General features: G+C 42.8%; 2 protein-coding genes across 10 annotated transcripts in view; one reads left to right on the plus strand and one right to left on the minus strand.

The window, feature by feature from the left end:
* The window catches only part of LOC103002339 (phosphatidylcholine translocator ABCB4), a 92,909-nt gene that overhangs the window by 57,540 nt on the left and 22,402 nt on the right, over positions 1 to 12,967 (plus strand). For all 7 annotated transcript variants that reach the window (XM_057550536.1, XM_057550535.1, XM_057550532.1 and 4 more), the window contains 6 exons: positions 2,038 to 2,199; positions 4,602 to 4,748; positions 6,875 to 6,979; positions 9,208 to 9,285; positions 10,568 to 10,651; positions 11,693 to 11,896. In XM_057550536.1, coding sequence (XP_057406519.1) covers positions 2,038 to 2,199; positions 4,602 to 4,748; positions 6,875 to 6,979; positions 9,208 to 9,285; positions 10,568 to 10,651; positions 11,693 to 11,896 — 780 coding nt within the window. The remainder of the gene's footprint in view (positions 1 to 2,037; positions 2,200 to 4,601; positions 4,749 to 6,874; positions 6,980 to 9,207; positions 9,286 to 10,567; positions 10,652 to 11,692; positions 11,897 to 12,967) is intronic.
* CROT (carnitine O-octanoyltransferase) overlaps positions 7,444 to 12,967 on the minus strand; it is a 98,173-nt gene continuing 92,649 nt past the window's right edge. The window contains exon 18 of one of the 3 annotated variants that reach the window (XM_007170297.3): positions 7,444 to 7,791. In XM_007170297.3, coding sequence (XP_007170359.1) covers positions 7,752 to 7,791 — 40 coding nt within the window. In that variant the 3' untranslated portion in view covers positions 7,444 to 7,751. Of the gene's footprint in view, positions 7,792 to 10,787; positions 11,561 to 12,967 lie in introns of those variants that run through there. The other 2 variants (XM_007170294.3, XM_007170292.3) reach the window with 2 other exon arrangements.

Genomic DNA, 12,967 nt, shown 5'->3' on the forward strand with positions numbered 1-12,967 from the left:
TATTAGGCTGTTTTCTGTTGAGTTGTTCATGATATTCTTATTGATTTATAAGAACACTGTGCATAAAAAGGAAATACACATTTCTCTTGCATGTATTGGAAGTATTTTTCCTGCTTTGTTCTTTCAACTTCACTTTGTTGTTTGTTTGGCTGCCATAAAAAAAGCTTTAAAATTGTATGTAATTAGATTATCATTTCTCCTCTCCAGGTCTTCAGGATTTGGGGTTGTTCTTAGGATATTCACCCATATTTCCTTTCAACAGTTATTGTTTTATTTTTTACAATTGAATATTTGAGGCAGCTGAAGTATATCCAGGTGTAGGAAATAAGGGCTATTGGTTTCAAATATATACTTTTTATCAACTGGTGAAAAGTGGCCATCTTGGCTTTGGAGCTCAGTGACCTCAGCTCCCAGTAAATGAGGGCTTTAGGTGAGGCACAGAAAATATGTTATGAGATAGAGAGAGGGATTATGCATTTGGTCATAGAAGAAGTCTAAAATCAGAATGGACTTATTGGAAGAACTGTCTATTGAGATAGCATGGACAAGATGACAAAAGGAGAAAAAGATAAGAAAAGGATTGATGAGAAGTGGTTCAGTTTGACTTGCCATGTGCTAGAATTTGGGGGAGCCAGGCTTGAGCATGTGGTGGGGAGCTGTGGAAGACTGTTGAGCTGGGGTGTGATTTGAGCAGGACTGCCCTTCAGGAAAGTGACTCTGATAGCAGTGTGGGAGTGGATGGAAGTGAGGATGTAGGGACCAGTTACAAGACTAAGTCTCTAAGCTAGGTTGTTTTTTTGTTTTTTAATAAATCTATTATTTTTTTTGGCTGCGTTGGGTCTTTGTTGTGGTGCGCGGGCTTCTCATTGCGGTGGCTTCTCTTGTTGCAGAGCACGAGCTCTAGGCACACAGGCTCAGTAGTTGTGGCTCACGGGCTCTAGAGTGCAGGCTCAGTAGTTGTGGTGCATGGGCTTAGCTGTTCCGCGGCATGTGGGATCTTCCTGGACTAGGGATCGAACCTGTGTCCCCTGCATTGGCAGGTGGATTCTTAACCACTGCGCCACCAGGGAAGTCCCGCTAGGTTGGCTTTTGTTGGGAGATGGTATGAAACCGTTCCAGTGGGAAACAAGGAAGTCCACCAAGCAGAGTGTACCTGCAATGGGGTTCAAGGCACAAGGGCAATATTCTATCAGGTGCTGAAAGTACAACTGGAAAGTAGGATCAGATTAGATCCAGAGCTCAAGATAGACAGCCTCTGTGGGTACAGTAAGGCACTAGCCAGATAATTGGGTTTGGGGACAGGACTTGAAGGGAAAAAGACAATACCACAAGAACTGAGGTCCTGGACAAACCATTAAGATGTGGGCTCAGACATGGCGGAAGCAAACAGAGAACAAAGTTAGACTCTAGGAAGGTTGGGTTGATATTCCCTCATCTAGCATTGAGCTAAAGGTCCTTAAATTATCCCTCTCCCTGACCCTTTAAGGAGAGAGTTGATCCCAAAGTGGGCAATGAGGCCGAACCTGCAGGACTGTTCCCCTGGGGTGAGGTGTGGATAAATCTTTGCAGGACTCTGAGGAAGAAAGATGATGGTACTCAGCCAGATTAACAGCCTCCCTTGGGCAGTGACCAGCTTTTCCTTGTTTGTAAAAATGAGCCCTTGGTAATGTTTCTGTTTATTCTTCTGCACTGTGGTGGTCTCTAACTTGTTCTCTGGATCCTGGTGTATTGAAGAAATTCCCAGTTACCTGCTGGATAATGAAAACTTTGCCTTTTAATTTTTAGAGAATATTTTTATACTCCAGGTTTCATATTGTTCAAATTGAATTTAACCTTTCTGTCCTTTTTAACCTCTTTTACTTCCATGTGTTGATATACTTCTTGACACTCTGCAGCTAACTTTGACTAAGAAGCTGTGACGGAATCTGAAAGTCTTGACACGTGATACTCAAATGGCTGTATGGTTCTAAACTTGGAGGTTACATCCATCTGGACACAGACACACACACACAAGTCAATGTTTTGTTCTTCTTTTAGACATTAGGAAGCCAGATCCAGTCAGAAGAATTTAAAGTTGCACTAACTGATGAAAAGCCTGCCATGGGTTTGGCTCGTCCCATAGTTAGGAGTTCTTTTCATAAAAGCCTGAGGAATTCACGAAAGTATCAGAATGCCTTTGATGTGGAAACCATTGAACTTGTAAGTTGTTTTTCACTTAAATCTTTAGTTGTTTAGTTTTGCTGTTGAAATTCTTAGTCTTGCAAGTATATTGCCGGCACAGAGGATTCCTGCCATGAGCCATACTCTTCTTAAAAAAAGGAAATATCAGATTTTAAATGTATTTGTCAAAAATTGAAATCAGTTCCAATTAAAATTGGATTTCCAATGAAAAAAGATCCAAAAACATAGTCTTTGTGCTTAGATGCTTAAAATTAAAACTAGATATTCCACTTATTTTTGAGGTCCAGAGATAAATAAGGCTGGTCTAAAGTAAGAGGCCCTGATATTTGCATGCTCTATTAGGTAGGATTACTTTAGATTTCTATGCTAGGAAACTCTGATTAGTATCAGTTTAAGAAAAATAAGAGGTTTTATTTCTCTTTCACATAAAAAAATCTTAAAGGTGAGAAACCCAGGGCTAGAATGGTGACTCCACCATGGTTACCATGGATTCAGGTTCCTTTCATATTTATCCTCACTATCCTGGCATGTAGCTTCCATTCTCAGTGATCTAAAATGGCTCCTGAAGCTCCAGCCATCACATCTGTGTTCCAAGCAGCAAGAAGAAACAAAGATTTTCCATAAGTCCAATACAGTACTTTTATTTATATGTCACTGGCCGTAACTTAATCACATGGCGCTACTTAGCTACAAGGAAGGGTAGATAACTGAATATTTTTGCTATATGCATTGCTACTCTGAATAAGATTGGAATTCTCTTACTAAGAAAAAGGGGAGAATTACCAGAAATAGCCAAAGTGTACATTCTTTAACGTCTCTCACCTGAAGACTTGGGATGTTATTAATTCAAGTTAACAGAAGCCTTTATAATATTGATAGAAAGGGTATCCATTCCAAGAAAAGATATTTTATGATTTTAAGAAATGGTTTGAGAATACCTTTTGATGTTATTTATTGATAAAAGCTGAGTTTATTTTTACTTTTGTGTTGGCCTGAAGACACTAATCCTACCGAGAATTCACTGCATCTGTTTTTCTCTGCCCACAATGTTATTTACTGCAGAGATTACGAGGGCTCTCTCAGAGGTCTCAATCTTGGTGTATGTATGGAAAGAGAATAACAGTTGAATTATTGTGGAGCTGCGTTATCATACGTAAGATAAACAATTTCCCCCTTTTTGGCTGTGGAAGTATTTACTTCTCATTTCCTCATTTGTCTGGGCAGTTATGCTGCTAAATCGTGAGAGTCTGGTATTTTAGAGGAGCACTTCTCTTGGAGAAGTGCACAGAGAAGAGTGGGAGTCAGAAAATGCCACGTCAACAAGACTGTCCTAAGTGCCATCACAGAGGGATAAACGATGTGCCCAAGGAGCGGGGGAATTAAGTCTGATTAGAAGGGCCCGGAAGACCTGCTGGCGTGTGAAGAGCAGCCTCAGTTCGTTTAACAGGCTGGAGACCAGGGCTAAAAGATAATGTTAACTAGGGAGGAAAAAACCACCCTAAAACGCAGAGAAAATGGGTGGCTTGAAAGAAGAGGGCTGAATAGAAACTATTCCCATGTTCTCTTTTTCATAGAGACGCAAACATGACCTATTTAAACAACTGTAAGGCTATGGGATTCCATAGGCACCTTTTGGATCTAGTTTACTGTTAAACCACCTCTGTAGTCCGAATATTCTCCTTTATGTGGCCTAAATCCTTCATGCTTGACCAGACACTGAGTTCAGCATTTGCTGAGAACCTGATGTGTGCCAGGCATTGGGCTATTTCTAGGGATATAAAGACATAGTCTTCACCTTAAAAACAAACAAACAAGCAGAGTCATGTAAACAAACGGGGTGGGGGGATCACAAAACAAGCTAAGCTATGAAATAGAAGAAGTCCGCAGAGGGAACAGTGGTGAAAGAAAAGGGGAGTAGTTACTTTAGTTTTGTGAGTTGGGAACACGTCACAGAAAAGGCAGCGCTGGGCAGGGTTCCGGGGTGAGGAGACCAGGCCCAGGTCCTCAGGTTAATCATGGTGCCTTGTGTTGGTGAGGCCACTTACCCATCTATTCACGGGTCTTGTCTCATGTGACCCCAACATCATGCCGGAGTTGAATTGGACTTGAATTCTAGGGCATTTTGTGCCCAGTTCCTGCTTGCGCTCACTCTGCTGAGGCTGGAATAGAGATGGGCTGGTCACACCATGAAGATTGCCTCTTGGGTGAAGGACTCATACTCAGCTTATGCTGTGTAGTCAATGGACATACTTAACATTTGATAACATCCTGTCCAACCCTCTAGTAATTTGCTGTAGCCTGGTCATTCTCTGCATCTAGTTTGCAAGTTCCTTGAGGGTGATGCCAGGCCTTCTCTATGTCCATAAACCCCAGTGACTGTAGTGTTGTCACCTTTTTGTCCTGATATGTATGTGTTCTAGGATGAAACTGTGCCGCCGGTGTCTTTTATGAAGATCCTGAAACTGAATAAAACAGAATGGCCCTACTTTGTGGTGGGAACTCTGTGTGCTGTTGCCAACGGGGCGCTTCAGCCGGCCTTCTCGGTCATCTTCTCAGAGATTATAGAGGTGAGTCTGAAAACACCACTGGACAAGCTTGAATGAAATCACTTCACCATTACATCAGTTCTCATGCCAACCTGGTCCATTTTGCAGTAAAGCAGCCTCAAATTAAACTAAGCCCAAGGTTTTAATTCCCTTTTGAGGAAAGCTGTTTGAGGCAAAAGAAAAAATAGGCAAGTTATGCTATCAATGAAATTAGAAACTGTAAAATCCCTGAAGAAGGCATTCTGATTCACTCTCTTCATTTGGATGAACTGGTGTCAGGCAATGGTCCCCCTCCCGTTTGTGGAGAGGAGATGCTTGTCTCACTGGATGGCTGGGTGGTGGGGAAGGGGAAGAGTTCAAGTCTCAAGTGTTCAAGAGGCCAGGCTCTGGGGACAGACCGGCCTCACCACTTAATCGCTGTGCAAATTGGGCAAATGCTTTCCCTTGCTGTACCTCAGTTTCTTCATCTGCAAAATAAACCTACCTCCTAGGATGCCTGAGGATTAAGAGATGATTTAGGTAACTATTTAAGAGTGTCTGCCTCCAAGTAAGTATTCAAAAAGTTGCTACATCATTGTTTAGCAATTGTAGCAATGTTTAGCATTGTTTAGCAATTGCTACATCATTGTTTAGCCATCCTTACAAGGCTTGGGGAGGCTAAGAAGGAAAAGCTACACCGTCCAGTTGTTAAATTCATTGGGGGATATTTATCAGAAGTGATCAGAAATATCTAAGGCTCCATAAAATCCAACATTTATATTTTATAACCTTAGTCAATCTCTGTTATTGGAGAGACTTTTTTGTTAAAGATGTTATTCTCCATCACATTACGACTTTATTATGCTGTTTTTCAGCTTTTTTTCTATCTTTATTTTTTGAGCTTCATATAATGTATTATCCTTCAAAGTTTTATTTTATTTTATTTTATTAATTTTTATTGGAGTATAGTTGCTAAGAGTTTATTATGCTTGTGACTTTGAACATTGGTTTAAGACCACAAGCTAAAAAATAAATCAGGAAGAACCCTCCAACTGTTCTTACATTACAAAATAAGGCAATCCCTGGCTCTCCTGCAATTCAAGAGCTTGTGTGGATTGTATTTATATCTGGGGGCATCTCCTTTGTGTCAAATGCTGATCTTGGAGGTCAAGCAGGAAACAAAATAAACTAAGTCCTGCCCTCAAACAGTTTACCTTCTATGGGGACAGACACAGAACGCAGCCAAAAAGCAAATACGTAATGTGTCACAGCATAGCAAGCATTTTAAAAGCAGGGTCTGGCAGTACAGGGGCTGGAGCTGGAGGTGCTGTTTCATGCGGGTGGGTCAGGAGAGGCCTGTCGGGGCAGAGGCCCCGGGGAGCGGAGGCTGGCGAGCAGGTAGGGGGCAGGGGGGAGGAGTTCAGGCAGAGGGAACAGCAAACGCAGAGGAAGAGGCACAAACACGACGATGTGCAGCCACACACAGTCCGCAGGCAGTGTTTCAACCCACGTTAATAACCGCAAACAGTAAGTCCGCTACATGCGAACTTTCCACTTGTGAACGCGCGCGCCAGCCCCCGTGTGCCAGCTGTTGTACCGTACTACTGTACTTTTCAAGGGACTGTACTGTAAGATTGAGAATGTTTTCTTTATTTTTTGTATTTGTTTTTTATGTACGTATTGTTTGTGTGAAAAGTATTATAAACCTATCACAGTACAGCACTCTTGATATATACCCGATTGTGTTAGTGGGGTACCTAGGCTAACTTTGTTGGACTTACGAACAAATTGGACTTACAAGCGCGCTCTGAGAACGGAACTCGTATCGTATTCCTCCGATTCATAGAGACAGGCTCCCAAATGGCTGGGAGGAGGGTCATGGGAGTTACTGGTTAATGAGCACAGCATTTCAGTTGTGGATGATGGAAGAATTCTGGAGATGGATGGCAGTGGAGGTAGCACAACACTGTCAGTACACTTAATGCCACTGCCTAGTATACTTAAAATCTACCGTTTAGCCATTTTTATGTTACGTATATTTTACCGCAGTTAAAAAAAACACGTACTCAGAACCTAGTTTTTAAAATGTGATGCTCAAGCCATTGTTTATGGGTGGAATAAACAAAGATCATGTAATAAAAGTGGGTGTTTTAAATGTTCTTTTGTAGATTTTTGGACCAGGGGACGATGAAGTGAAGCAGCAGAAATGCAACATGTTCTCGTTGCTCTTTTTAGGTCTGGGAATTATTTCTTTTTTTACTTTCTTCCTTCAGGTAGGTACCTATGATTTGATCTTCTCATCGAGTCTATATTCAGTTAGAGCATATAGATTAATTACCTATTAATTAGATTTTTGTTAATTATCTGTTAATATAGATTAATTATTGATTAATCAAAATCCGATAAAAGAAACAGGTGATCAAAACCTTAGCTTGGATTTGGAACTTCCAAATCTTAGCCTGAAATGAATTGCAGACACAGTTGGCACAAGGCTCTTTGAGAGGGCAGTGTCCTCAGCAGGGGGAATTGTGACTTCCCTGTGTGCTAAATTACGTCATGTTACAGGTTGGCCCTCAGCAAAGGTTCATTACCAAGGACAAAAGAGACTTGCATTCACAGGACAACATAAGTCCCAGTTAAACTCCACTAGTCATAAACTGGAAAAAAAAATCAGTACAATAGCATTCTCTCTTTTTATTTTTAATAAATTTATTTATTTTATTTTTTGGCTGCATTGGGTCTTCGTTGCTGTGCACGGGCTTTCTCTAGTTGTGGCGAGCGGGGGCTGCTCTTCATGTGGTGCACGAGCTTCTCATTGCAGTGGCTTCTCTTGTTGTGGAGCACAGGCTCTAGGCGCGCGGGCTTCAGTAGTTGTGGCTCGCGGGCTTCAGTAGTTGTGGTGCATGGGCTTAGCTGCTCTGCGGCGTGTGAGATCTTCCCGGACCAGGGATCGAACCCGTGTCCTCTGCATTGGCAGGCGGATTCTTAACCACTGCGCCACCAGGGAAGCCCAGCATTCTCCTTTTTTTTACTCTTCATATAGTATCAAGTAACTTCTCTGATATTTTCTTCCTTAATTGATGAACTGTTTGAAAGAATGCACATTATATTGCATTTAGGAATTGTAGACCCGGACAAAATGAACTAGTAAACTTTGCTCTGGTTGTACTTGTCTACCTAGACTTCTACCAAATTTCTTTTGTCTCTTTAACTCAGTGCCTTTCCAGTACACACAGGCCTTTCTAGTACAATCCATTAAGGCCACAGAATATTTCCTAGTCATGCCCAGTGTGCTTCTCTTTGATTATTGTTGAGCCAGTGGTAAAAGTAAGCCTAGCTTTTTATTTAGAAATCAGAGCCTTGCTTGTAGCAACTCAATGTCCAATGCAGCCGCAAGCCCTGGTGTGTTAGGGAGTAGAGCATACATACGCTGCACCAGCAGTGGGCTGATGGACAGAACTACGGAGCCCTCACGAGCCTCGAGCAATCTGCCAGCAAAGGCGGGAGGAGACCAGAGCAGTCTAGGCCTGGACCCCTGGGGCAGACTCACCCTGAGCACTGACCACCGATCCTCTTGGTTTAAGTGAAGACCTTGGATGCATCCTCCCCAGAGAGCACCCCACGTGCCCACCCCAACACTCCGCGTGGCTGGAGGCTCACACCCATGCCAGCGCCTGGGAAGCAAACCCAGCTGTGGACATCTGGGCTGGTCTCCAGTTTGAACAGGATATAATTCGAAAGAGGGAAAGTGTCTGGCAGGGATGCTGGGGGAGACGGAGTAGCCTAATTGTTCGCTAATCTGAAAGCAGGTGGAGCTGTGACGGGGAAGCAGCAAACTCACCTGGAGCTTGATACTCCAGACGTCCTCCCTCCCTCTACACTACAGGAGCCAAAACGCATCCCTGCATGGAATTTTGTTACTTCTGTTGGAGACTGATTTGCTTAAAGCATTAGGAACACACTGAACGTTGTAATTAAGTACAGTATTCTTCTCACTGAGAGGTTGTCCTTGAGAGTTTTGAAAAGGAAGTCTATTTAGAATGCTTCAGAAGCCAGAACTGGATACTTCTAAGGATTTCGGTCTTAGGATTCTATGGTATACCAATGATTTAGAAGTATATGAATTTAAAAAAATTTTTTATGGAAGTATAGTTGATTTACAATGTGTTAATTTCTGCTGTACAGCAAAGTGATTAAGTTATACATATATAAACATTATTTTTTTAATATTCTTTTCCATTATGGTTTATCATAGGATACTGAATATAGTTCTCTGTGCTGTACAGTAGGTCCTTGCTGTTTATCCATTCCATATACAATATCTTACATCTAGCAGTACATGAACTTTAAGTTGGGACTTTGAATTAGTATCTGGTCATAGACTTTGTTATTTGAATAGTTGATTGATAACTAAATATTATAGAAATCCACACGAATACACCCACTTGTGTCAGAACGCTTGTGATCATCAAAAGGGACAAAAGCCTTTCTTCTCGCCCAGGGCTTCACATTTGGGAAGGCTGGCGAGATCCTCACCACAAGGCTTCGGTCCATGGCTTTTAAAGCAATGCTGAGACAGGTAGGTGTGTTCCTTTCGAGCCTCTTCCTGTTCTGGCTGGCGTGCTGCCCTGCATGTTGTGTGTCCCAGGTGTTCATGCAAGGACTGCTCAGGGCCCTGCTAATTGTCGTGGTCCAAAGACCTCTCAGGGTCTTCGTGAGAGTAGGCTTAATTTAGGTAACTTTTGGGGCTTATTTTGCAACTGTCTCTATCCATATGGATGCTATCATTTCAAGGACCTGTGTCTGTTTTCTGGATTCTACGCAGGCCCTGGTGAGTCACTTGAGACTCCAGGATGCCTTTCAGCAAAGGAAAGGGTGGTTGGCAGTGTTCCTGTCCCACGACCGACCATACTAACTATAGGTTTTACCAAATGTTGGTAATTGAGTTTGTTAGAGCTCTGCTTTCACATTAATTCACTTGTTAATTCACTCAGTCATTACCCACTAGGTACCAGACAGTGTGCTAGTAGCTGGGCCTATAAAATGCATTATCTGCCCTCTTGGGAAGGTCACAGCCCAGTGCAGGACATATGGGAAAATGTGCAAACATGAATTCTCTATTTTTATAGAGAAGGCTCAAGAGAGGGCCAGAATATTGTCCAACCGATTGACAGGAATTGATTACATTCCTGTTCACAAAAGGGCACAGAGCAGGTATCATATTTTGTGCAAGTCTGAATTTGCAGACCTCTTTCAGTGTCTTTTAAACTGTTGCTATGGAAGAAAAATTACTTTATATGAAGCTTAAAGATGCCGTGGATGAGTGGCTTATAATTAAAATCATATCTAAGATAGACTCTTTTAATCCTTGCTTCAAACAAAACAAAACAAAAACGTGGTGAGAAACCAGGGCTGATGATCTCATGCCCAGGATTTGCAAGAAAGGGCCGTGTCCAGCACAACTCCTTTGTGAGAGACACCACCCCATCAGGATACTACGGGAGTATCCGTAGTACAAGTTGTGAGGACTGGGGGATGGACCCACGTGCACCCACGGGCTCGGGGGAAGCTGGCGGCGAGCACAGCTGCAATCTGGATAAGCCCCGCCCCCCGTCAGTGTGCCTTCCCGGCACAGCAGAGCCGGATGCAGGTGGGGATGGGGCTTGCGTCCTGGTGGGGCTCCGAGGTGTACGCCCAAGGCAGGGACTAGAGCTCCCCACTGCATGGGAGGTCTCCCCTCAACTCCGACGCCCAAGTGAAGTGTGGCTATGTCCTCGGCATTGCATGTTTGGGATGTTTCATCTGATTTTCTCTGCTTGTTTTAATTTGGAATGAATTTAAAGGTGTATTTTGTGCCACAGGACATGAGCTGGTTTGATGATCATAAAAACAGTACTGGTGTGCTTTCTACGAGACTTGCGATGGATGCCTCCCAAGTCCAAGGGGTATGTAGACTGCACTCTACTACTGTTTTTCTTTAACATGGTTTGGAATAAACATATGGCATAGCTGCAACCTTTAAGCTGCCTTCAGCTGCAAATAACAGAAAAGTCAAACTGGCCTAAACAATAAAGAGGAAGGTTAGACTTCAGGGTTGGTGGATCCACGGGCTCACAGGTGGCCCGAAGGACTCAGGCGCCTTCTGTCTGTTGGCTCTGAGTGGCTTTCAGTCCTCAGGGTTGGCTTCATCCTGTGGCTTGTTCCCTCGTGGCCACAGGGCGGCTGCCAGGAGCAACCATAGCTACAAGCTTCCTTGTTTCCCATCCAGCGAAAGAGAGCGCACACCTAAGCCTCGACTGCCAAACACCCTTCCCTTACATCTAATTAAGACTGATTTGGGTCACATGCCCAACCCTAACCAATACCTGGCTCCAGGGAGTGCCGCCGTCTTCCTGGCTTCCCTCCCCAGCTCTGGAGCTCAGGTCTGTTACCTCGGAACTCACTGCTTCTGCATAGCGCAGGAGAGCAGCAAGTCCCCTGCAGTGTCCCTGTGAGAGCCCTCGTTTTCTGACTGGTGCAAACAGGACTGCATCTTTATGCATGCTTTACGGGGGGGATGGTCTCTTCGGATCTGTACCCTTGGTAACAGATGGTCTCTTGGGGTTCGTGAATCTCCCTCTTACACATTTGAAGCGAACAGGCTTTAAAATGACCAGAGTGCCCGTGGTGTGTTTCCTCTTTGAATGTTGCCTTCATGAAAAAGTGTGCAGTCCACAGCCTCTCCCCAAAGCAGAGCAGCTGATGACTTGCTTCTGCAGTACTGAATCAGTATGGGCAGGAGAGGGAGGAGAGTTGAAAGGCACGAAGAAAAACCTGCAGAGCCTCCCAAGTTACCCACAGGTATCTTGGTCTTACTGTAACAAAAGGGAGCAAATGTTAGTACAGGCACAGATACCTCTCTCGTGGTTCTGACCGGGAAGCTGAAGGCTGCAGCTCGTGGATTTGCAACTTAAAATACAGCTGCCTCTCTTCTTTTGCTCTTCCAGGCCACTGGGACCAGGTTGGCTTTAATTGCACAGAACACAGCTAACCTTGGAACTGGTATTATCATATCATTTGTCTACGGTTGGCAATTAACCCTTTTGATGTTATCGGTTGTTCCAATTATTGCTGTATCAGGAATTGTTGAAATGAAACTGCTGGCTGGAAATGCCAAAAGAGATAAAAAAGAACTGGAAACTGTTGGAAAGGTGGGTCCAGTATGGCTTCAGTTGGTATAAATATGGTTTTTAGACATGGGTTTTATTTGATTGATTTATTACAACACGCATGTTTTAATAATGTTAGTACTCCCTACAACTAATAATGGTCAACGCTGTGCATGAAATATTTTACTGTGTCAATGCCTAGAACTTGAAAATGGGATAATTAATGTAAAGCTTTTATCCTATAGAAGGTGTTACATTCAGAAAATTTCTGAATTTGCGAAGTTCATTTTACCTTTTACTTTGTATACCGATGCCATTATTAGGACAGAAGTTACCCCTGTTTTACAGATGAAGAGTCCTTAAGGCAGAGAATTGTAAGTGTATTGTTCAAAGTAGGACATTTGCCAGTACTTAAAAGACAGTCCTGTTCTTCTTGGCTGTGATTTCTATAGTTAATTAAGCTAGGCAGCCACCAGAGGACAGTAATGCTCTGATTTCTGGTTCTAATTATAATGGCAATTGGGCACACATTTAACTTTGTGCCAATTATTGTTCTAAGTATTTATATGCACCAACTCATCCTCACAATAATCCTATAAGGCAAATACTAATGTTACACCAATTTTACAAATGTGGAACCTGAGAATGAAACAAGTTAAAGACATGGCTGGGTTTCAAGTCCTGGTCTAATTTCAAAGTTCTTTACTATATTACCTCTTCATATGGGTTTAAATGTGTCTAAATCTCCATATAAACATTTTATTTACATGTACATGTATTTAAATGTTTAAATGTAGATAACAGCCGGGAATTTTTTTTACCCTTATTTATGTAAATATTATACTATATTGAAACATTAGGAGGTGAAGCAGACAGTGTATATACATTGTGATAGAGTTTCTCTAGCACAACACTTGCAAAGCCCTTTCACAGACAATACTGCATAGGCCTTAATACAATTATGGTTACACAGGGTGGGACAGATAGTATGTCTTGCTCATGGGTTAGAAAGCAGTTAGCATGATTCCCACACTTAAGCTCTCGGGTATCCAGAGTCCCTGAAGATCCTCTTGGCTGCTGGCTGTGGGTACTTTAGGGCAGTGGTACCCAACC

Source organism: Balaenoptera acutorostrata, chromosome 7 (genome assembly GCF_949987535.1).
Source record: "Balaenoptera acutorostrata chromosome 7, mBalAcu1.1, whole genome shotgun sequence".
Taxonomy (NCBI): Eukaryota; Metazoa; Chordata; class Mammalia; order Artiodactyla; family Balaenopteridae; genus Balaenoptera; species Balaenoptera acutorostrata.